Source organism: Oryctolagus cuniculus, chromosome 10 (genome assembly GCF_051225735.1).
Source record: "Oryctolagus cuniculus isolate XC-2025 breed Fujian yellow rabbit chromosome 10, ASM5122573v1, whole genome shotgun sequence".
Lineage (NCBI taxonomy): Eukaryota > Metazoa > Chordata > Mammalia > Lagomorpha > Leporidae > Oryctolagus > Oryctolagus cuniculus.
This window is the reverse complement of record NC_142876.1, coordinates 81,472,756-81,495,494: the sequence shown is the minus strand read 5'-3', so window position 1 is coordinate 81,495,494 and position 22,739 is coordinate 81,472,756. Positions and strand designations below refer to the sequence as shown.

At 43.6% G+C, this 22,739-nt stretch overlaps 1 protein-coding gene across 13 annotated transcripts in view; it reads right to left on the bottom strand.

The window, feature by feature from the left end:
- Nucleotides 1-22,739, bottom strand: part of FRMD4B (FERM domain containing 4B) — a 366,145-nt gene that overhangs the window by 11,004 nt on the left and 332,402 nt on the right. For 9 of the 13 annotated variants that reach the window (XM_089305914.1, XM_051851478.3, XM_089305911.1 and 6 more), the window contains 9 exons: nt 15,493-15,569; nt 13,755-13,893; nt 12,718-12,859; nt 11,704-11,837; nt 11,489-11,608; nt 8,782-9,010; nt 4,655-4,711; nt 3,247-3,394; nt 385-504 (listed from right to left, as the gene is read on the bottom strand). In XM_089305914.1, coding sequence (XP_089162040.1) covers nt 385-504; nt 3,247-3,394; nt 4,655-4,711; nt 8,782-9,010; nt 11,489-11,608; nt 11,704-11,837; nt 12,718-12,859; nt 13,755-13,893; nt 15,493-15,569 — 1,166 coding nt within the window. Of the gene's footprint in view, nt 1-384; nt 505-3,246; nt 3,395-4,654; nt 4,712-8,781; nt 9,011-11,488; nt 11,609-11,703; nt 11,838-12,717; nt 12,860-13,754; nt 13,894-15,492; nt 15,570-16,800; nt 17,394-22,739 lie in introns of those variants that run through there. The other 4 variants (XM_089305916.1, XM_089305918.1, XM_089305917.1 and 1 more) reach the window with 3 other exon arrangements.

Here is a 22,739-nt window from a genome sequence, read left to right as displayed (position 1 = left end):
CCTGCACTGAGTCGTGACTTGGCCATGTCCCTGCTGTACGAGTATCTAATATCCACCTCACCGCAGGCTTTGGTGAGCACTAAATAATAAATTGCACATAAAACATTTAGCACAGCTCTCACGAAACATCTCCAAAGTGCTGCTATCGTTACGATCTTCACCCTCACCACTGAAGGACAGAGGGCATTACCTGGTTGGTAAAATGGAGATACTAAAATCAAACACGGCTTTGGTGCTGACAGATCTGAACCTCTAAGTTAGTAGAAGACGTAGAACCAGAAATGCTGCAAGTCACTTAAATCGATAGAGAAAACCAACACAGCAAGACAAAACATCAAAGCAGAAACCAAGAGAGCCAAAGCCACAGGAAGGAAGCTGGCTTACTCCAAGTGGCTGCTGCTATAGGCGTTGCGAGTGAGGACCGGCGTGGTGGGCATGCTCCGTCCTCCTGGGGGCCGCCTCTCCAGAGTCTTGTAGGGGCTGCTGTGTGTCGATAGCATTTCTCTATGGTGAAAAAGAAAAAAAAAAAAAGAGATTCAGGAAAGGAGGAACCTCCCAAGATCTCTGGCAGCCTTGTCATAAGCTCCCTATACGCTGAGGGGGAGGGGAACCCCGGGACAGAGATGGGAAGGGGTCTCTGTGGTTTCCTATCCTGGGACAACCACAGTGACTTTTAGGGAAGCACCATGTGGTCTGACTCTCAGAGTCACAAACACAAAGGCAAAAAAATATAAAATAAACTTAATATTATTGCATTTGCATTCCTCCCTCCTGCCTCAACTGTTTAAAAATATAAAAAAACCAAGCTTAGCTCATGGCCTAAACAGAAATACGTGGCAGGAGAGAGAGAGATCTGGCCCAGGAGTTATTGGTTCCCGGGTCCTAGACCAGAAAGCTACATCCTTAAATCACTTTGACTACCTCTCAGCCAGTGAGAACACAACAGGAGGTACATTTTTTAAAATTACAAATAATTTTGTTTAAGGGGCCGGTGCTGTGGCACAGCAGGTTAATGCCCTGGCCTGAAATGCTGGTATCCCATATGGGCGCCGGTTTGAGCCCCAGCTGCTCCACTTCTGATCCAGCTCTCTGCTATGGCCTAGGAAAGCAGTAGAAGATGGCCCAAGTCCTTGGGTCCCTGTGCCCATGTGGGAGACCCGAAAGAAGCTCCTGGCTCCTGGCTTCGGATAGGCACAGCTCCGGCCATTGCAGCCAATTGGGGAGTGAACCATTGGACGGAAGACCTCTCCCCCTCTCTCTGCCTCTCCTCTCTGTAACTCTTTCAAAGAAATAAATATATCTTTAAAAAAATTTTTGTTTAAGTTTTTACTTATTATAAAAGCAAGTCACGGGGCCGGCGCTGTGGTGCAGTAGGCTAGGCCTCTGCCTGTGGTGCTGGATCCCATACGGGCACCGGTTCTAGTCCCAGCAGCTCCTTTTCCAATCCAGCTCTCTGCTATGGCCTGGGAAAGCCAGGTTTCACACATATATCTATCTCTCTATATATATACCTATAGTTATATTTAAAGATTTATTTATTTGAAAGTCAGAGTTATGGAGAGAGAAGGGAGACACACAAACACACAGAGGTCTTCAATCTGCTGGTTCACTCCCCCGATAGCTACAAAGGCCAAGGCTGGGCCAGGCCAAAGCCAGGAGCCCCAGAGTTCTTCCAAGTGGATGCAGGGGCTCAAGTATTTGGACCATCTTTTGCTGCTTTCCCAGGCTCCAGGAAATGGAGCAACTGGGACTTAAACTGATACCCACATGGGATGCCAGCATTGCAGGAGGCAGCTTAACCCACTATGCCACAATGCTGGCCCTTAGGCTCTAGTTTCATAAGTAAAATGTATTCCACCTGGATAATCTTCCTTTATTTTGAGGCTAACTTCTACCTCTCCTGAGATGCAGTATACTGTGCTGACTAAAACACATCATGAACTTCAGTCTGTAGTTCTAGTCTACTGAGGTACAAATCTTGACTCCCACATTTACTCCTTGATGAATACAAATATGCTATTCACAGACACTAGTCCTTGGTGTACTTACTTATCTGTAAATGGTAATGACAGGAGTTACAATGTAAGGTTGTAGTTAGGATTAAACTCAATATTCAGTGCCTAGGATATAGTAAGCGCTCAACAGATGTTAATTTCATCTCATTATTATTATCAATGCAATGATGATGAAAGGTTTTTCTAAAAATTATTTAGTAATGCTAGGGAGTGAGAGGTGGGCATCAGACTTGAGTACTCAGATATAGTACAGGGCATCTCAACTGCCAGGCTAAAGCCCACCTCTATATTGGAGAGTTAAGTGACATTTCTTTCACGGATTAGGGTGCTATTCGTTTGAACATTCTGATGAGTCAAGTCGGTCACCACATCTTGAGTCCTATTTTTTTTAAATAATATTGGTCCATACAACCAAATTCCAGGAACCACTGGTCTGTTATCTCATTGCCCTGATAATACTCACTTGACATATTTGAGAAAAAAACTTGTATTTTTGATTTTACAGATTTATAATTGAGTTTAAATCTCACGTAAGCAAAAAGAAATTTGCAGGATCAGAAGTTAGTCGTGTCACTTGGTTTGGCAGAGGGGTGTTCAATAACAATTTCCTTAGATTCAAGGTTATGAAGCTGTACTGTGGACATTATATCCAAATCCACACGATTCACATCCCTCTAACGAAATGGACTTTAAAATCAAGTTAGACAGTCAATCACTTTAAGACCTCTTAAAAACACTTTCACTTGCTCTCAATGACAAATAACTGGGTTAGTTCCTATGCTCAGGTTTACAAGAGAGCATCTTCCAAAAGGCAAAATAAGAACAATCAGAAGGGAGCTGGCATTGTGGCACACAGGGTTAAGCCACTGCTTGCAATGCCTGTACCCCATATAGGAGTACCAATTCAAGTCCCCGTAGCTCTGCTTCTGATCCAGCTCTCTGATAATGCACCTGGGAAGGCAGGAGAAGATGACCCAAGTATTTGGGCCCCTGCCACCCATGGTGTCCCTGGTTCCTGACTTCAGCCTAGCTCAGCCCTGGATATTGAGCCAATTTAGGGAGTGACCCAAGGGATGGGAGCTCTCTCTTTCTGCCTCTCCCTCTTTCTCTGTAACTCTGCTTTTCAAATACATAAATAAATCTTAAAACAACCAGCAGAAATGTGCCAATCACTTTGGAAGAGGTTTCTTTGTTGCATGGTGTTAACCTTACTGGTGATACTGCTGCTCACCTGGACTGCCTGGTATCCACAAATTGCTCGTTCACGGATGACTTTCTGAAATGGATTCGCTCAATCCCGAGAGACTTGGGGGGCAGAATTCTTGGAGAATGAGGTACTGAACTTGGTCGCTGCCCAGCAAGAGGGAAGGCATCAATGGCTGTAATAAGTAAATGAATGAGTGAGTAAGTGGGTAAACATATAAGCAGAATAAACACCTTGCCAACATCACCAAAAAATTGGAAGGTCTCATGATCAAAGCTTTCTTCCACAGAGGATGTTTTTAAATACATTAACTTTCAAGAAATTAATTATTGTCTTTTATACACTTGAAAAAGGAAATTCCTGAATATTGATTTGGGGCCTGAACCAATTTTTGCCAATACAATGGGTATCTTTCCAAGCAAAGAGTCACTCGCGCGGAATGGGGGACACTATATCTCTTTCAAAGTTTTATGAAGGAAAATCCCATGTCTCAAGAGCCAGGAGCAAATGGCCTGGAATATTTTGGCTCACCTCTATTTTTAAAGTCCTCAGGCCTCTCTGGCCAATGGCTCATCCAGTCACAGCATGGGAAGGATCTGATTCATGATGCATCATCAGAAACTTGTAGGATCTACCCCGATAGTTGGCATTTTCAGAGAGGAATGGCAAGTCTGGCCAAATCTTGGCTCAAAGGAAGAATTATGAAATAGTGGGGGTTTATGCACCATAAAACATCAGGGAATACAAAGCAGTCAGGACTGGGGGAGGGGTGGAGTGACTTCCCAGAATTTTTCAAATGTCATCAGATAGAGAGCCAACTCATTGGGTTAAGTACAAGGGATCACAAGGAAACATTCCATCTCTTGATATGAAGCCTATCCCATCATGCAGTGTACTGAACCAGCATAGGGCATTACAACAGACATAGCCGACCTATAGGAGATGATGACATGACATGTAACTCCATTTCTAAAATATGTCTTTGTTCTTAGGAAAACAAAATAAACTTTCACTTATCCAGAATATAGTGATAACCCACTAAGTCAACATTGTAACATCCTGGTTTTGATAGTAGACTCCAGATGTCACCAACGGGGAAAGCTGGGTGAAGGACTCTGTCCTATCCACCCAAATCTCAGAGTCTATAATTAAAAAGTTAAAAGAAAAAAATTCAAAACTCTTATTGGGAGACTTCCTCATGGTAAGGTTTTCTGGTTCCTTGGGGTCATGCGATTTGGATTGTCTTATTTTTAACACTGAAGATAACCTGAGCAGACGCTCACTGTGCACCTTGTTTCCTAACTATTTTCTATCGATGAAGTCAGCTTATTCTACTTTCTCCAAAAGACAAGTCTGCTTTACTTAGCCTTCGAAATTCATCTTTCAATTTCAGAATCTATAACAGGTTCAAATTGAGAAAGTGGCAGCCACTTACGATCGTCAGAGGTGGTGGTGTCCGACAAGGAGCTACTCTCGGATGGGATTATGTCTTCTGTGGACACAAATAAGCACCTTCAGTGTAATTGCGCATTTATACAATTTGAATTCAATGAGGCAATTTTCAATGGCGTGCATGTTACTGTCATTTAGATAAATGTAACTAATTACAGTGTATTAAGGATAATAATAATGATAAGAACGAACTCATTTACTGTCAAAGACCAAAACATTTTTTGCTTGTACAAATATTACATTTGATTACCATAATCCTTCAGTATCTGTGATCCACCTTAGATACCAAAATACACGGATGCAGGGCTGATGTCATAGTATACCAGGTTAAGCCACTGCCTGCAATGCTGGCATCCCAAATCAGAGTGCAGGTTTGAATCCTGGCTGCTGTGCTTCCAATCCAGCTTCCTGCTAATGTGCCTGCGAAGGCAGTGGAAGATGGTCCAAATACTTGGGCCCAGGCCATCCACATGAGAGCCCAGAAGAAGCTCCTGGCTTCAGACTGGCCCAGCTCTGGCCATTTGGGGATGAACCAGCAGAAAGACCTCTTTCTCTGTCTCTCTCTCTCTCTGTCACTCTGCCTTTCAAATAATAAATAAATACATGCTTTAAAAAAAATCCATAGATGTTCAAGTCCCTTGTATAAAATGACATATTTGCAAAACCCCACACAATCCTGCCATATACTTTAAACCACGTCTAAATTACATATAATATACCTAATACAATGCAAATGCAATTAAGTAGCTGTTAAACAGTGTTGTTTAGGGAATCAAAGTCTCCACTTGGCATTGTGCTGCCATGGGTTAAGCTGTTGTCTGAAATGCCAGCATCCCCTATGGGTACCAGTTCAAGTCCTGGCTGCTCCACTTCTGATCCAGCTCCCTGCTAATGCACCTGGGAAAACAGCAAATGACCCAAATGCTCGGACCCTGCCACTCAAGTGGGAGACCCAGATGCAGTTCTAGGCTCCTGGCTTTGGCCTGGCCCAGCTCCGACTGTTGCAGCCATTTGGGAAGTGAATCAGCAGATGGAAGATCTCTGTCCTTCCTTCTAACTGTGCCTTTCAGATAAATAAATAAATCTTTAACAAAAATCTGTATGTGTTTAGTATATATGCCATTTTTGTCCCAATATTTTTGATCCACGGTTGGTTGAATCCATAGATGTGGAACCCATGGACATGAAGAGCCAACTGTATTTCTTAAAATGGAACAGATTTCAAAAGAGTTTTGGCTTTAAACTAGTTTTTAATGTTTCTGCTCTACCAGAAAGAAACTTTATACATTTAGTTCTTACAACCAACAAACTGCAAAGAAAACTCTTGCCATTCTTGTCATGAACGCTAAATGTTATATAAAACACATTTGAACTCTCTGAGAGTCTGTGAGTATAACTTATTTTTTGAGTCCTCCTGAACAAAGAAGCTTATTCCTAATACAGCATAGACACTTACTGGTGCATGAGGTTTTCCACCACACTGGGATTCAGTAGTGGCACTAGCAATATTCTGGATAGATAATTGTTCTGAGGAGCTGTCCTGTGCATTGTAAGTGACACCCATTGGGTGTCAGTAGCATGCTCACCCTCAGTTTTGTTTTTTTTTTTTTAAAGATTTACTTGAAAGGCAGTTACACAGAGAGGGACAAAGAGATCCTCTAACTGCCGGTTCACTTCCCAAATGGCTGCAAAGGCTGGGAATGGTCCAAACTTGGAAGAGAAGCAGCTGAGTCTCGAACTGCCACCAATAAGGGATGCCAGTGCCATAGGTGAAAGCTTTGCCTACTATTCCACAGTGCTGGCCCCTCCCCTTCAGTTTTAACAACCAAAAATATTTGCAGATATATCTAAAATGTTCTCTGGCAGCGGGGGTGCAAAATTGCCTCTAGTTTCAATCTTGGTTTTGTCACTTACTGCCTATGAGACCTTGGGCAAATTACTTATCTCTCTAGGCGTCATTTGGCTGACTCTAAGATGGCAATAGCAATAGTACCTGTGGCACAGTTCTTAGTCTGGCTCCTGGCAAGTACTCAGAGATGTCAGCTAGACAAGGAGTCTCTAAAAATGTCATGAAAACTGTCTGTTATGAAAAAAACCATGCAAGGGCATCAGAATCAACTTATCGTTTATCCTGTTTTTCCACGAACTTTTTGAAGTACCCTTGTATTTACGATTTTTGTTGCCTACACACAGCACTTGCATTGGAAATGAGCATAATGCCCTGAGCATTATTGGCGTCCAATATATAATAAATGATGTGTTTAGTAAAAAGAGACATCTCAGGTGTGCTGAACTGCTTTAGCAAAGCATTCCTTCTCTGGCCTGAGTGTTTGGGCACAAAGTTCCAGACAGACACAACATCTCAATGTAAGCTTCAAAGCCATTAAGAAGGGAACCTCTCCATCCAATCTCAAATGTTGATCTCCATCAAAGCCAAGTGGACTACCTCTTAATTAGGCACACAGTGGAGCTTGAAGGCGAGGTGCCAGTACAGTCAGCTGTCAAGCGCACTTAAAAAATTCTATCCAATATATGCTCAACCATTGGCACCATCTGCTGCCCAAATGTTAGGCCCGTTGAGGAGAACACTTGGATCTTGCAGTTTGAGGATGAATGGGCCATAACAAATGGCCCTGAAAGTTAAGTGCAGTGCTAATCACCCAAGCCAGTTGGATTTCACATTCAGAGTCAAAGCTACCCTAAAACGCTCCAGCTGCAGTTGACTAACTCTTTTTGTGTTGGAGTCTTTCACTCTCCAAAAGCCCTCTGTCTGCTTTATAAATCATGTGCCCCAGACCCAAGTATAGCCCAGTTTACATATTTCATCAAATCTATTATTTTATGTCCCTGTTAAAAGAGATTTTGCAAATTATGATTGTAACACATCATTTAGTTTAAGAACTATTCCAATTTCACAGATGTTAAAATGAGAAGAAAAAAAATCAGAGGAATACAATTACATTTTGACCAATGACAAAGAGTAAAAACCGTGCTAATATATAGGTAAGGGCCAACTGGAATTGAAATGTACCTAAAAGAGACTTCTCAGTTTATTTGTTTTTCTGAATAGAAAAGCCATACAAAATACAGAATATGAAGTTACTTAGAATGCCCCCAATCTCAGTATGCAGAAACAGTCCTTAAGCAGTCTTCGTGTGTGCGTGTTAATAAAAAGGGGGGATCATACTGTGGTGACAATTCTGTACCCCGCCTTTCTGCATGTCCTATTCAATCATGACCACTTGCTCACATCTTTAAACAGCCTCCACGCAGGACTGTAATTGTAAGAGCGCTTCTCTCTCCACCCTTGGGCAGATCGGTCCTTAAGAAAATTCATGCTTGGCCACAGCAAAAACCTTCCAGAAACTACTGAGTGAGCCTTGTCTCTTACTACGTGTGCTATCTAAAGTAGTTCTGAGCCAGCGCCGCGGCTCACTAGGCTAATCCTCCGCCTTGCGGCGCCGGCACACCGGGTTCTAGTCCCGGTCGGGGCGCCGGATTCTGTCCCGGTTGCCCCTCTTCCGGGCCAGCTCTCTGCTGTGGCCAAGGAGTGCAGTGGAGGATGGCCCAAGTGCTTGGGCCCTGCACCCCATGGGAGACCAGGAGAAGCACCTGGCTCCTGCCATCGGATCAGCGCGGTGCGCCGGCCACAGCTCGCCGGCCGCGGCGGCCATTGGAGGGTGAACCAACGGCAAAGGAAGACCTTTCTCTCTGTCTCTCTCTCTCTCACTGTCCAAAAAATAAATAAATAAATAAATAAAATAAAAAATAAAAAAATAAAGTAGTTCTGGCACTGACATCAGCTCAGTAAAAGGTGAGTCTGTCTCATGAACCAATAGTGCTGTGAAAGCTCTTTCAGCCTGAACGGAGAACACTGCCATCGTGGAGTACTACAATCACACTGAGAATCAAGTTTACACTCTGCTAAGACTAGAATTCCAAACCATTTTAATCCTAACACACTTACTTTTAATTCTATTCTTTCTTCCACTGCTCACCAAATGAGCTGGCTTGGAAATGCTACATACTGTCCAGAATACTCTCTAAAAAAAAAAAAAAAAAAAAAACAAAACAAACAAACAAACAAAAAAAACCCTTAATTTTACTAACCTGGTAAAATAACTGTTGCTTTCTGGCTGGGTTTCTTCCCGCATCGAATTCGGTATTCGTTTATTGCATTTTCAATCTCCTGGAGCTTTTTCACTGCGTCTGTGTAATCTTGTTTTCTTTTTTTCTTCACGGTTTTACAAAGGTCTGCTTCATTGGCAAGTTTCTTTGCGGCTTCAACCAGCTTTTGCTGTATTAGAAAATTACTCTCCAGGTCTTGCAGAGCAGGGTCCTGCATTTATGCAATGATGCTGTTTTAGTTTGACAGACACATACAATCACTCCCCCATACACTGGGTAATAAACAAAACCGCTCGTGCATTCCTAAATCACAGCTCTTTGAGAGTAAAATAGCCCTTTTCTTGAGTTTCAAGGCATAGACATCCGCAAACAATTTTCAAGAAGACAGCTCTCACCCACGTTAACTTGTACTTCTCATTAGCCTAAACCTCTCCCCTGCTCAAGGAAGGGAAAGAAGGGAATGAACCATTCACAAAGTTGCTTGGGAAGATCACAGTTTGCAAGAGATTAGTAAGTCAAGACTCATGGATGCAGAATGTTATATTCATATGTATGGCTTTGGAGACACGTGAGTTTGATTCTTGTGGTTCCTGGCTGCACAACAGTGGACACACTTAGTTGATTGCTTTAATGCTTCCATGTTTTACATTGGCAAAATGAAGATAACACCTATATTATACAAGTATGAAGAGTAAATGAAATGATATATAAGCTTAGCCCAGAGCTGTGAGCACTCAATAAATAGCAAAGCTATTACTGAAAGGAGCAGCTATCGTTTTGGAAGGCTATGATGATTACATTTCTATGAGAAGCATGGGTAGGGGAATTTTGGCTGATGACACTCAAATAACAAAGTGCTCAGTATTGGTTAATAAATCTTTTAACTTCAGAGCAGAGTTGAGTGCTGTGCATGTATTACCTAATACTGCACCCATCCTTACCCTCCTTTTATAGATGAAAGGATTGAAATGAGAAAAAATGAGACTTTACAGAGGGGTTAAACAATTTGCCAAAGGTGACTTAGGGTTTTTCTTTTTCTTTTTTTTTGACAGGAGGAGTGGACAGTGAGAGAGAGAGAGACAGAGAGAAAGGTCTTCCTTTGCCGTTGGTTCACCCCCCAATGGCCGCCGCGGCCGGCGCACCGCGCTGATCCGAAGGCAGGAGCCAGGTGCTTCTCCTGGTCTCCCATGTGGGTGCAGGGCCCAAGCACTTGGGCCATCCTCCACTGCACTCCCTGGCCACAGCAGAGAGCTGGCCTGGAAGAGGGGCAACCGGGACAGAATCCGGCGCCCCGACCGGGACTAGAACCCGGTGTGCCGGCGCTGCAGGCGGAGGATTAGCCTAGTGAGCCACGGCGCCGACTGGTGACTTAGTTTTAAATGAAAGACTCTAATGCTGGAGTTCTTAACTCTTATACTGTTTTTCAATTATAAACATTTTGGTTCATTGAATGTTTTCTCCAATTTGGGGAGTAAAGATGGTAAGAAACAACTCAAATATTTTTAAAGATTAAAAAAAAAAAACCCACATTTTTTATTTAATTATTTCAAAGGTGGAGTGACAGAGATAGAGAGGGAGGGAGAGACTGATCTCCCATCTGCTGGTTCACTCCCCAGATGGCTGCAATGGAGGGGTTGGGGCCAGGCCAAAGCCAGGAGCCAGAAATTGTATCCTGGTCTCCCATGTTGGGTGGCAGGGATCCAAGTACTTAGGCCATTTTCCGCTGATTTCCTAGGTGCATTAGTGGGAAGTTGGATCAGAAGCAGAGAAGCTGGGTTGCCAGTGTTCTAAGTGGCGAATTAAACAGCTGTTTAATTGGAGTGTACATAAAAAAACCAGTTGCATTTGGTCTATGCTATCTGTTTCAATGGGTCAGATAAAAAGGGCAGCTGGGGCATGTGTTTTAACCAAGTGGTTAAAATGCTTATGATTGGCAATTTATGTTCATTAAATAAAATAAAATAAAAAAATATTAAAAAAATGTTTATGAAAACTTTTGCATCCCATGGGACCGGCACTATGGCGTAGCAGGTAAAGCCACTGCCTGCAGTGCTGACATTCCATATGGTCACTGGTTTGAGTCCCGGCTGCTCTACTTCCAATCCAGCTCTCTTTTAAAGCCTGGGAAAGCAATGGAAGATGGCCTAAGTCCTTGGGCCCCTGCACCCATGTGGGAGACCTAAAGAAGCTCCTGGCTCCTGACTTCAGATGGGCCCAGCTCCAGCCCTGAAGCCATTTGGGAAGTAAACCAGCAGATGGATGATATCTCCCTCTCTCTGTCTCTCTCTCTCTGTAACTCTGCCTTTTAAATAAATAAATCTTAAACAAACAAACACACAAACAAACAAACCTGCATCCCATATAAGCATGCCTGGGTTTCATTCCCAGTTCTACTCCTGATTCCAGCTTCCTGCTAATGTGCACCCTGGGAGGCAGGAGGTGCCAGCTCAAGTGCTTGGAGCCCTGCCACTCACACAGAAGATGTGGACTGAGTACCTGGCTCCTGGTTTTTGCCTGTCCCAGACACAGCTGTTGTGGACATTGAGAGAGTGAGCCAGTAGATGGGAGCACTCTCTTTTTCTGTCTTTCTCTTTGCTTCTTGGATACACATTAACAAAAACAAAAACAAACAAAGAAAAAAACCCACAACACTGATCCTAAAACCAAAGGAACCAGATGATGCTCCTACCTCCTCGCTGGGCAGCGAGCTGTCATCTAACTTGAATGCGGTACCTACACGTCTCCTGACTTGAGGCGGTTTCTCGCCAACGCTCAGTGGGTACTCCCTTGGCATTTTGCCCGTGAGCTCCTGTAAAATAGGACACAGCATCAAGAGGCAGGTCCTTGACAGTAGCCGGAGCCGTGAGACACAGCCAAGAGTCTCAAGCAGCACGGGGCACTCACAGCCTCCCGCAGACAGATCTTCTTCAGCTCCTCGACTTTCTTCAGGAGTTTTTCTTGTAACAGTTTTTCCTTCTTCTTGAGTTCAAGGATTTTCTCTCTCTTCTGCTCCTCACTCACTTCTGAGTCTTGGGAACCTAGTGGGGGAAGGGAGAGGGGCGGGGAAGGTTTGTACAAGGCAGATTTCCTTCCTTTTTAAAGGACAAAGGATTTTAAAGTTAAATCTGCTATTAAATGGTAGTTTATTTCTTTTGCTCCTTGTTTCTGAACATAATAAAAGGAAACTGGGCAACATTTTTCTCATGCTTCTGGGCATCAAAAAGAGCCTGGTAAGAAAATACGCCTTTTGCATTTGGCTTAGTCATTTTGGAGGCAATGATAAAATGCGTACTATTTCAGACAAGGCCAAGGAAAATTTCATGTTTCTGAGCGGGAGAGAAGGTAAGCTGTTCTCTGTGAGTCATTCTCATGTTTCCTTAGAAAGCAAGCAAGCAAGCAAGCAGGGCAAAGGAGGGTTATGCTGCAGACTCCCGAGCTGATAATGGGATTTAGATGGGAAAAAAATCATTTTAGCACAGGGACATACACTTAGTGATAAGAAATTCCAGAATTTCTAGAGAAAAGACTTGGGAGCAGCAATCACATTTGAAGGTGGAGCACATGTAATCATGTTTTTATATTACACGAAGAATCAGACAATTACTTGCGTCGGAAGCTAAATACTGAGGGAAGAAGTTGATGGAACTGAATGGGGAGAAATATCCTTTCAAGTCACCCCCAGGCACTCATGATCTTGACATCTAGAGGTACTTGTACAACCTGACTATAATTTAGTTTTCTTTCTTTTAAAAATTACTTTAGAAACTATACTCCAAAATATTGCCTGCTGTAGGTTTTGATATGCCTTTATCCCAAAATCATGCATTAAAAGATGTATTTTAAAATGGTATGTGACCCAAGAAAAATGTTACATAAAATATAGATGGCACAAACTTTCTCTTTTCCCCCAAATGTTACCTGAGGAGATTAAACTGCCATTGCTCGCCATGATGAGCTGACCTTTCGCCTCCAATGTCACCAGTTTGGAGGCCCTTTGGGTTCCTGTCTCTGTCAAGTCCATTGCTATGTCGTCCAAGCTCCTGGCTGAAGGAATTTTTGCCTAAGAGGAACACAGCATGCAAATGGAACGAATGTAGCTAAACGTATTTCAAATTAATATCAGAGCACCAACCTGCCCCCAACAAAGCTACACCCATCAAAATAAAATAAAGAGTTAATTGAATCAAACACATTTAAGTTAATGGTTGAGTTGCTATAAAAACATTTCAGCACAAACAGCAAGGATAATTCAGAACTTCTGATACTAACGTAATAGTGGTAAAAAAATATATATGTAAATAAGAAAGATTTAAGCTTTCCAGATAAAATGCTTCAATAATTTTATAAAGCTATCTCTCACAGCATGATCCAGTCACTGACTTAATCAAATTTTTTCCCAATATTTTTATTTTCGTTTTATCTGAGAGGCAGAGAGATAGAGAGATCTTCCACTTGCTGTTTCACCCCCTAGATGCCCACAACAGTCAGCGCTGGGCCAGAAGCCAAGACCCATGAACTCAATCCAGGTGTCCCACGTGGGTGACAGAAACCCAGTGATTCAGGCCTTCATCTGCCTGCCTCTCAGGTACACACTAGCAGGAAACTGTATCAGATGAAGGGCCGGGACTCCAAACACAGACTCTGATATGAGATGTGTGCAACACAGCAGCTTCTTTACTGCTGCACCAAATGCCTGCCCCAGTCACTAACTTTAAAATGTCCCATTGCACATACATATGCATGCCAAAAAGTTGGCCAATTTTACAACTTTTAAATTAGCTCATCTACTTCCCATCTTTTATATGTGGAGAACACTAAAATAGTTGGTAGTAAGGTCAAAAGGAAAAACAAACAATCCTAAGAACAAAAATGTATATGTTTTGTGAGAAAGCTTATATTCTGAACAGAAAGCAACAATAAGATGGGTTTGTCCCTATAGAATGCTTATTACTTACTTTGCTTTGCTTCCGGTCCAAGTAAAACTGATGCTGACTAATTGCCATTACCCAGATGGACTTGATGAGAGAAGAGTTTGCATACCACGTCTGTACAAAGAGGCCACTTTGCCCAAAGGTCCTTCTTGACACTGAAATTCTGAAAGATTAAGGACAGCAATTAAATTATCTGCCTCTGGCCCAGCATGACCCAGAATGTCCCCAGTGAGCAATGTTGATCATTAACTTCCTTCTTAATTGTCTTTCTGCTGCACTAAGTTAGGCTGATGGGGGTCTCAGTTTCTAATTTTCTTCATTTATGACAAACCTAATCAGATCCAGGTAATTTTTTTCTATATCAGCTAGCATATTAATAACAAATATATGCACACACTCAATAGACTGCACAAAAACATTTTGTTTGAAACCTTAATGATATGCAAACATCACAAACGGTGGGGAATAAAGGTGACAGTCTAAAGACAGGGCAACCAAGACCATTGGTCAGTGCCTGCTTCAAGGTGAAAAAGTATGTCAGATTTAGGAAGATTTGGCCAGTCCGAGCATCCTCAGAGGGGGAATGTAGTAACATTGGCTGAAAACACACAAGCCCAAAACTGGTCCAGAGTGCTGCCTGCCTATGCACCAAAGAAACAGAGAAAAAGGGAGTGGGGATGGGGGAAACAAGAGACAGAGAAGGATGGGAGGCGGATCCTGTGGGGGGGAGAGATGGGGAGGTTCCAGATGTTCATTGCAGGAACATCTCTTAGGGTCATCTTCTTCTCACAGCTGTTTGCTCCAGTCCCTCAGATCTCCACATACCCATGAGCATTCTCTTGGGACAATGCAAAAATCAACCACACAAAGACTGACCAAGTTCTCTTTAGAGCTCAAAGAACCTACATGCTGACCTTAACTCATGTTAATAACTTGGCAACTGCATTTTTTTAATGAGCAGCAACACGAAAATTAAAAATGAGCAAAGGACTGGAACAGAGATTACTCTAAAGAAGTTATAGGGATGGCCAATAAGCACGTAAGAGATGCTAAGTGGAGTGGGCATTTGGTGCTGTGGTTAATAGACTACTTTGGACACACAGATATCATACTGGAAAGCCTAACCAAGTTCAAGCTCCTGATTCCAGCTTCCTGCTAATGAATACCTTGGGAGGCAACAGGTGATGGCCCAAATACCTGCGCCCCTGCCACCCATGTGAGTTCTGGGCTCTGGGCTTCTGCCTGGACCAGTCTCAGCTGTTGACAGCATTTGGGTAGTGAACCAGTTGTCTGTCTTTGCCTTGCTGCCTTTTAAATAAATTAATAATAATAATAAGCCCAGCCATCATTAGTCATGAGGGAATTGTAGATCAAGAAACAAGGAGATACCACTTTATACTACCAAAATGACAATAAAACACACACATTCATACACCCATACACACAACACTAAAAGTAACAAGTGTCAGCAAGGATATGGAGAAATTGGAGCCACATATAAAGCTGGTGGGAATAAATGTAAAATGGTCTAGCATTTTGGAAAAGTTCACAGAAAATGCTTACTAGAAAAAAAAGTGTGAATTTCAGAAAATTTTTGCACCATCATAAACTTACTTTTTAATTCCATTTCCCCACAAACTTTTGGGAGTACGCTTGGATACCCAATAGGAATGAAAGCCTATGTTCACACAAAAACTCGCACATAAATGCTCAAGGCAGCATTAATCATAGTGACTGGGCCATATATAAAGTCTGTTCTCACCTTCGTGGGTCGTGAACTTCAACAGCAAACTTTTTCTCACGGAAATATAAGTTCTCCAGCTGTTTCCATTGGAATAACTAAAAGATTAAGAAAACAGAGAGGCCATCCACCTTTCATTATTTTTTACTTGTACTATGTCTCTAAGATTAATAATCAAGTTATTAAGTTCCTAACAAGGTACACTAATAAGAGTACGCATCAATATTCAGTCATTCGTACAAAGTGACTGTAACCTGAAACCATTTTATTCCTTCTCCTGACAGTGATCTTTAACTATTAAACTTCGCCTTACCAATAAATCTTCCTTGAACAATAAAACCAAGCATCCGTGGGGGGGAACGTACAGGCCCTTTTTCCTCTGACTCAACTTTATGATAAGGAAATCAGCACAGATTCCTGTAAACTCAAGCCTTCTGCTCAAAGTTGTTGATTTCATATTTAAATGGAAAGGTATTCAAGGGCATGTTTCAAAAAGATTAGCGATTAAATTTCAAAAGAATGCAAAGTGAAAGTAACAGGGAACCCCCAGGGAGGGGGGACTCTCGGTGCTAACATTTCCCACTTCGGAAAGTTCCCCTAAATGCGCAGACACCGAACAGGAATTGGGGGCAGGGGTGAGGGTGGGAGTGAATGCTGAGCCTGCCCTTTTGGTTTCTAAGCTTAAGACTTGAGTTCGCGTAAACAGAATCCAACCTCTGTTCTCAGGGCTGACAATCTAGTGTTGCACGCAGCGCTCTGCCAGTAGGTTAGGACGCAGAGAAATGCGCACCTGAGAACCAAATAATGTGGTGAAATGCAACCCGTTCACAGACCCGAGTATGCCTTGCTGTGTCTTCTGGGCTCACTCCCGACCCAGTAGAACACCTTACGGTGGCCAGAGCCTCAGTCAGTCCTCTCCACTAGGACTTCACCAGCAGACTGATTTCATTGCAGGTTAAGACTTTAGATGCACTTGAAAATTACACGCAAAGATTCTTAAGAGAGTGCTTTTAAATTGTGTAAATCATAAGCCCTTCTCGGCAAGCCAGTACCAGCGAAACCATTTCCTGAAGTACGGACAGGAACGCGGACTTCTCACAAACATGTAAACCTCAGGGACAGGGACAGGGACAGGGACAGAATGAGTTGAAAGATCCCGTGTAGGCAGGTGCAGCCGTGGGGCCAAAGCATTCAGCCTGCGCCTGCCTCCTGAAGCACAAGAAACAGACACCCGCTGAGAACACAGCGCCTCGCGGCCGGGCAATGTCTGCGCCCCACAGCTCGCTCCCAGGGTCCAAGAGGAAACAGTGAAAGCATAAAGCGACATACCGATTTCCTAAAATGTCCGTAGTCGTGAGCCTTTCGCTTCTTTAAATCCACAGGTTCCCCAATCCGGGGAGAAACGTGAGGGCAGCCCCGGCATCCTCTCCGCCTCCCCCCGCCCCGACGGCGGCGCCGGTGCGCTCTGAGGCGAGTTTCATCAGACACCACCTAGGTGGACCTTGGTTTCACAAACCAAGCCTCCCACGGCTGATCCGCCACTGACATCAGCAACTCTGGGAGTGACACCTCCCCAGCCCAGCGCCTTCCTCCCATCCGAGGGAGGAGGGCGAAGGTTCCACTCGCCTGGAGATTTTCCCAGATGAGAGAGGAGAGAGAAAAGTAGAGAGACACCCTTCTGAAATAGGGGGTAATTTGCAATTGGGTGATACTTCCTGGGAAGTCCAACAGCTTTGAGCCCAGGCACGAATTTCTCCTGCGGCTGTTTTAGGGAGACATTTTTGCCCGGGGTTTACTCACCCTGGACGTGAACAGGTTGGACAGGAAGAGCTACAATGCAGCAAGGCAGCACAGCTATGTTTTCCTTCGCGGCCATTCCCACACGCACAAAAACCCAGGGGCTGGACTTGAAACATGATCGCGGACAGCCACTGCCTCCCCCCTCTTATCACTTACAAATGTGAAATTCTAGTGCCTTTGACTCCATCCAGCACCTCCCGGAGCAAACATGCCAGCAAAAACCCTACTTAAAAGGTGACCGGCTTGGGCTTATTTCGAGAATGGAAATAATTAGATGGCAACTGCTTTTGCAAAAGGACTTATTGGAGGTAAGAAGACAGGGCTTTTAAATGTGAGAGCCAGAGAACCATCTCTCTCTTCACCTGAAATCTTAAAACTTTATGCAAAATGTCATCCCCTACATGGACCTGTGATGGTATAAACGTGGATCGTGGATTGGAACAAGAACCTGGTTTGTAATCACCGTTGCCCCTGGGTCGCACGGTAGAACGTATGAGGCTTGAGTGGTACACAAAATGTGGACACTACCAGTGAGCTCTTCTCTCCACTGATAAAAGTAATATGAAGCCACTAGGACAAAATATTTTGTCAATTTAAGTGGTTTTACAAGTGTGATCATATTCTTGCACTCCTCTGAATTCAGTTTTCATAGCTGAAGAATCCACATAAAATGAACCCAAGTTGCTCTGTTTTATACAGAGTGAAATTTCTACCTCCCAAGCATTAGGGGTGTCCTGTAGACATTTCATGTTATTATTGTTATTATGATTCTTATCACTGTCTGAAGTCACTAGGAAAATACTTCTAATTGTACTGTAGCTGGCAGCTAGATAGAAGCTGGTTGATCCATGGAAATTTCTGAAATCATTCTTCTATTGTGATTTTTAAACTGTTTTTGTATCCTTGGCCTCAGAGTACCAGGATGAAGCTCTGAAAAGTGGTACTGGAGCTGAGGTGATGTGGCCTCATTCCCCAAAAGACAGCTCACGCAAGATGCCAGGGCCCAGCACACGACAGGCAACGGACCTGCCTTCATTCCCTTCTTGTTGCTAGTGTTTCTCTTAAGGGACCTATCAGAGGCCCCCTTTGGGGAAAATCATGCAGAGATTTGAAAATTGGTCATTGGAACACCCACTGGGGGCCCTGACTTGTGGCCCCTTGTACCTATAATAAAGGATGCCCTAACTCATCTGAGGCACTAAGAGGAGCTGAAAGAACGAAAACAGTCTGCATTTGATGAAAGGGACCAAAATTCAAAGAATAATAGAAGCAAGCAAAGCACATGTCACGTTTTCTAATATCTGGAGAACAATGGTTATCTGTATAGGGTAGGAGTTTAATAGGGCGTGGTAGCTTATACAGTAGGACGACCATATATTATGTACGTATGTGTGTGCACTCCTGTAAATTTCATACTGAAACAGAAAAAAAGTTACAAGCCAACATTTCTATCCTTGGAGATTAAAAAGAAGAAGAAAAAGAAAAAAGGGCTTTATTTGCCTTGTGGCACAGAGTTAAGAGTATAGAACAGGAATACTTTCTAAAGTATTATTTTCATTATACAAACATAACAATCTTTTTTTTTTTGACAGGCAGAGTTAGACAGAGAGAGAGAGACAGAGAGAAAGGTCTTCCATTCTGTTGGTTCACCCCCCAAGTAGCAATCAAAGGGAAATAGCTGTAAATAAAAATATAAGTCTACATTAGATCTTCCAGATTTCTTTCTATTCTACAGTCTTCCAGAAAGATTAGTTGTGCCCTTTGGTATCAAAAAAAAAAAAAAAAAAAAAAAAAAGAAAGAAAGAAAAGAAAAGAAACATACAAAAGTAGATTATAGACAGCAATCTCAAATTACCTTGGGATTGCAAAAATAAACAAATAGATAATAGAAAAAGAAGGGGAACAAAGAGACAATCAAGAAATTACAATAGGAAGAGAGCTTGTCTGATAGTCATGAATTATGCTATCTTAAAAAAAGTGTCATGGAACACGATGGTGAGATGAAATCCTGTCATGAAAGCGAATTTGTGTAAAATATTGCAACCAAAAGAAATGTCCTTTATCCTTAGACATAAAGTTGACTGTTTTAGAATAATCTGCTGCACAGTTTTATACTCGTATCATGATCGTGCTGGATGCTGAAGCCACTCTGTTGAGACCTAGAGTTTAGCTCCTACGTCTATGCTCTTAAAGAACTAGAAGAAATGACCTCTCCCTGCTCCCCAGCGCACTGTGCCAATGGCTCCTAAACACCTGCGGCAAGACAAGGAGGCAACGTTGAAAGACTTCTGGGAGACCAAACTATGGGCACTTCAGTAGCTTTCAGAGTCATTTATTCATTCTTTTCTCACCAACAGATATTTCTTGAGCACCTACTATGGGTGAGGTCCTGTTGTTGTTGCTGAATAATGCACAGGTCCCCTCCCTGACAAAGCCTATACCAACCAGCTGAACTAAGCCGGTCGGCCTTGGTTTGCATCTGGCTCTACTACTTGTAGGTGTGCTATTTGGCAGGCTGCTTAACTTTCCTGAGCCTCAGTTTCCTCATTTGTAAAATGGGACCAGCACTGCCTACTGTGGAGGGTTGATGGAAAGAGAAGTGAGATTACATTCATGAAGCAATTAGCCCAGTGCCTGGCTGAGATAAACATAGTAAGTGATAAGGTTATGCTCGGAAGCACTCTCAAGTCCACTAGTCTAATTTTACCCGATAGAGCTGAGCCACTTAGTACCAGACATGGAACTACACAGAGCTATCTGGATCCCACATCTGTCTTTCCACTGATGAGAAACAGTCGAGTTATTCTGTTGACATTTCTGTGTCATTCAGGCCCCTGATTCTGTGAGTTTCAGGGTCTGTTGATCTCATAAGTGGTTTCCGGATACACCCCGTAGGTAGGAAATCTGTTCACTGTTCCTGTATCATGGAGGTCACAGATCGAGGGAGGAGGTTCACAGGCATGTCCCATAGGCAGTCACGTGGCAGCAAGCTCCCTCCTGGCTGGAGTATCCAGGCAAGAAGGAATGTGCCTCAGCATGTACAAAAATGCTGAGCGCCCTGTGCACCTGCCTCCGGCTGGCCAGGAGAGACCTGCCTCAGGTCATGCAAGCCCAAGGAAAGCCTGAGAAGAAAAAGATCCAACTGTCTTTCTTAATCTTGACAAACTGAAAGTAGATGTCCCCCGGACGTCTAAACCCTAGGCAAGGACAGGAAAGACATCAGAGGAGGCTCGGCTTTTAACAGCACGATCACTGTAGGTTAATCATTTAGCTGCGAATTCACCTGGAAATGACTCAATTTGGGGCAGTTGCAGCTGAAGTGTATGACCGTACATCAAATAATGACTCATATAGGGTGATCCCCTGTTATTACCTGAAGCAAAACAAAAAATCATTGAGTTATTGATTTAGCTTTTTTTCCTCGTAAAAGATTACACTAGATGAACTTACTGTTAGTACCTTCTGGAGTGATACAAAAATAGCTTTTGTAGGATTATGGGTTTTTATAACCCATAATATGACCTGCCTTCTTTCCAGCCAGCCAGTCTTCTGTCCATCAAGTTGATGGGACAGAGACAAAGTCTCTGCCCTCTAGGTGGGGGTGACAGTCATATAATATGCAGTCACCATCAGAGGTGTCAGCTGACATAGCCAGAGTGCTCAGAGGCCAAGTGCAGCACTAAGACAGCTGCACGCATTATCTTGCTCTGAGTCCTCCCAATCACCAGACAGGGTGGTCCTACTTTTAGCCCCATTTTGCAGAAGAGAAAACTGATGCACAGAAAGGCTTAAGAAAATGGATCAAGGCCATGAAGCTAAGCAGGGGCAGGCCTAGCACTGACATGCAGGCATAGTCAGGTTCCAACCATAGCACCTCTGCCTTTTTCAATGAGGAAGAGCTGGTGATGGGCACTGGTTCCATTTTCAACTACAACAACAAAAGAATAATATTCAGTTATGTCTCTGATAAAAAAAGAAAGCAGCAATTACGGCACCATTTGTGGGATCGGACTTTGATTCCCTTTAATTTTACTTTGACCAGTGGTTCTTAGCCTGTGATGATTTTAGACCACTCCCCAGCCCTTCCCAGCTCCCTGTCCCCCAGGACATGTGATGACATCTGGAGACACTTTTGGTTGTTCCTCTGGAGGGCAGGAAGACCTAGCATGCGGCAGTTGGGGGCTACGGATGCTGCTGAACATTCCACAATGCAGGGGACATAATGCCACCCACACGAGAGCAGTATCTGACCCTACATGTCAGTAGTGCTGAGACTGAGAAGCCCGGTTTAGGAGAGTATCTGGTGCCATAACTAGGCTTTGTAGGCAGAATGTGCTGATGAAGATGAAAATATGTGCTCTACAGTAATAAATTCTGGAGCTCTGTTCTTTCCACTAGGTAATGCCTTTAGGAATGAGTGGTCAGATTGACGTCTACGTGGAAATATTATAACCACTGATCAGACTAGAAAAGGCCCTGCTGGGGCCGGCGATGTGGCACAATGGGTTAACGCCCTGACCTGAAGCGCCAGCATCCCATATGGGCGCCGGTTTGAGACTTGGCTGCTTCACTTCCGATCCAGCTCTCTGCGATGGCCTGGGAAAGCAGTGGAAGATGGCCCAAGTCCTTGGACCCTGCACCCACATGGGAGGCCCAGAGGAGGCTCCTGGCTCCTGACTTTGGATCGGCGCAGCTCCGGCCACTGCGGCAAATTGGGGAGTGAACCATCCGATGGAAGACCTCCGTCTCTCTCTCTCTCTCTCTCTGCCTCTCTGTGTAACTCTTTCAAATAAATAAATAAATCTTAAAAAAAAAAAAAGAAAAAGAAAAAAAGGCCCTGCTAAAAAGCTCCAGCTGGCCGGCACCGCGGCTCACTAGGCTAATCCTCCACCTAGCGGCACCGGCACACCGGGTTCTAGTCCCGGTCGGGGTGCCGGATTCTGTCCCGGTTGCCCCTCTTCCGGGCCAGCTCTCTGCTGTGGCCAGGGAGTGCAGTGGAGGATGGCCCAAGTGCTTGGGCCCTGCACCCCATGGGAGACCAGGATAAGTACCTGGCTCCTGCCATCAGATCAGCACGGTGCGCTGGCCGCGGCAGCCATGGAGGGTGAACCAACGGCAAAGGAAGACCTTTCTCACCTTCTCTCTCTCTCACTGTCCACTCTGCCTGTCAAAAAAATAAAAATTAAAAAAAAAAAAAAAAAAGCGCTCCAGCTGTGCTGAACTCAAATTTCCTAGCACACCTAAGTGGTACACACTGAGGGAATTTAGACTGCTTTCTTTTAGATGTGATTGCATAACTGTATGGGCATAAAACATCACCTCTTACATGGAAAGAGCATAACACGTTGAGCGTTTTCAGAAAAGTGCAGATGAAGATGGCCTGGGTATCAGGAAGTGCATACTATAAAAAACTGACCTTCTAAATGACTGTCATCTCACCCAAGTTTCCTCTGTGGCTGAATGTCTAA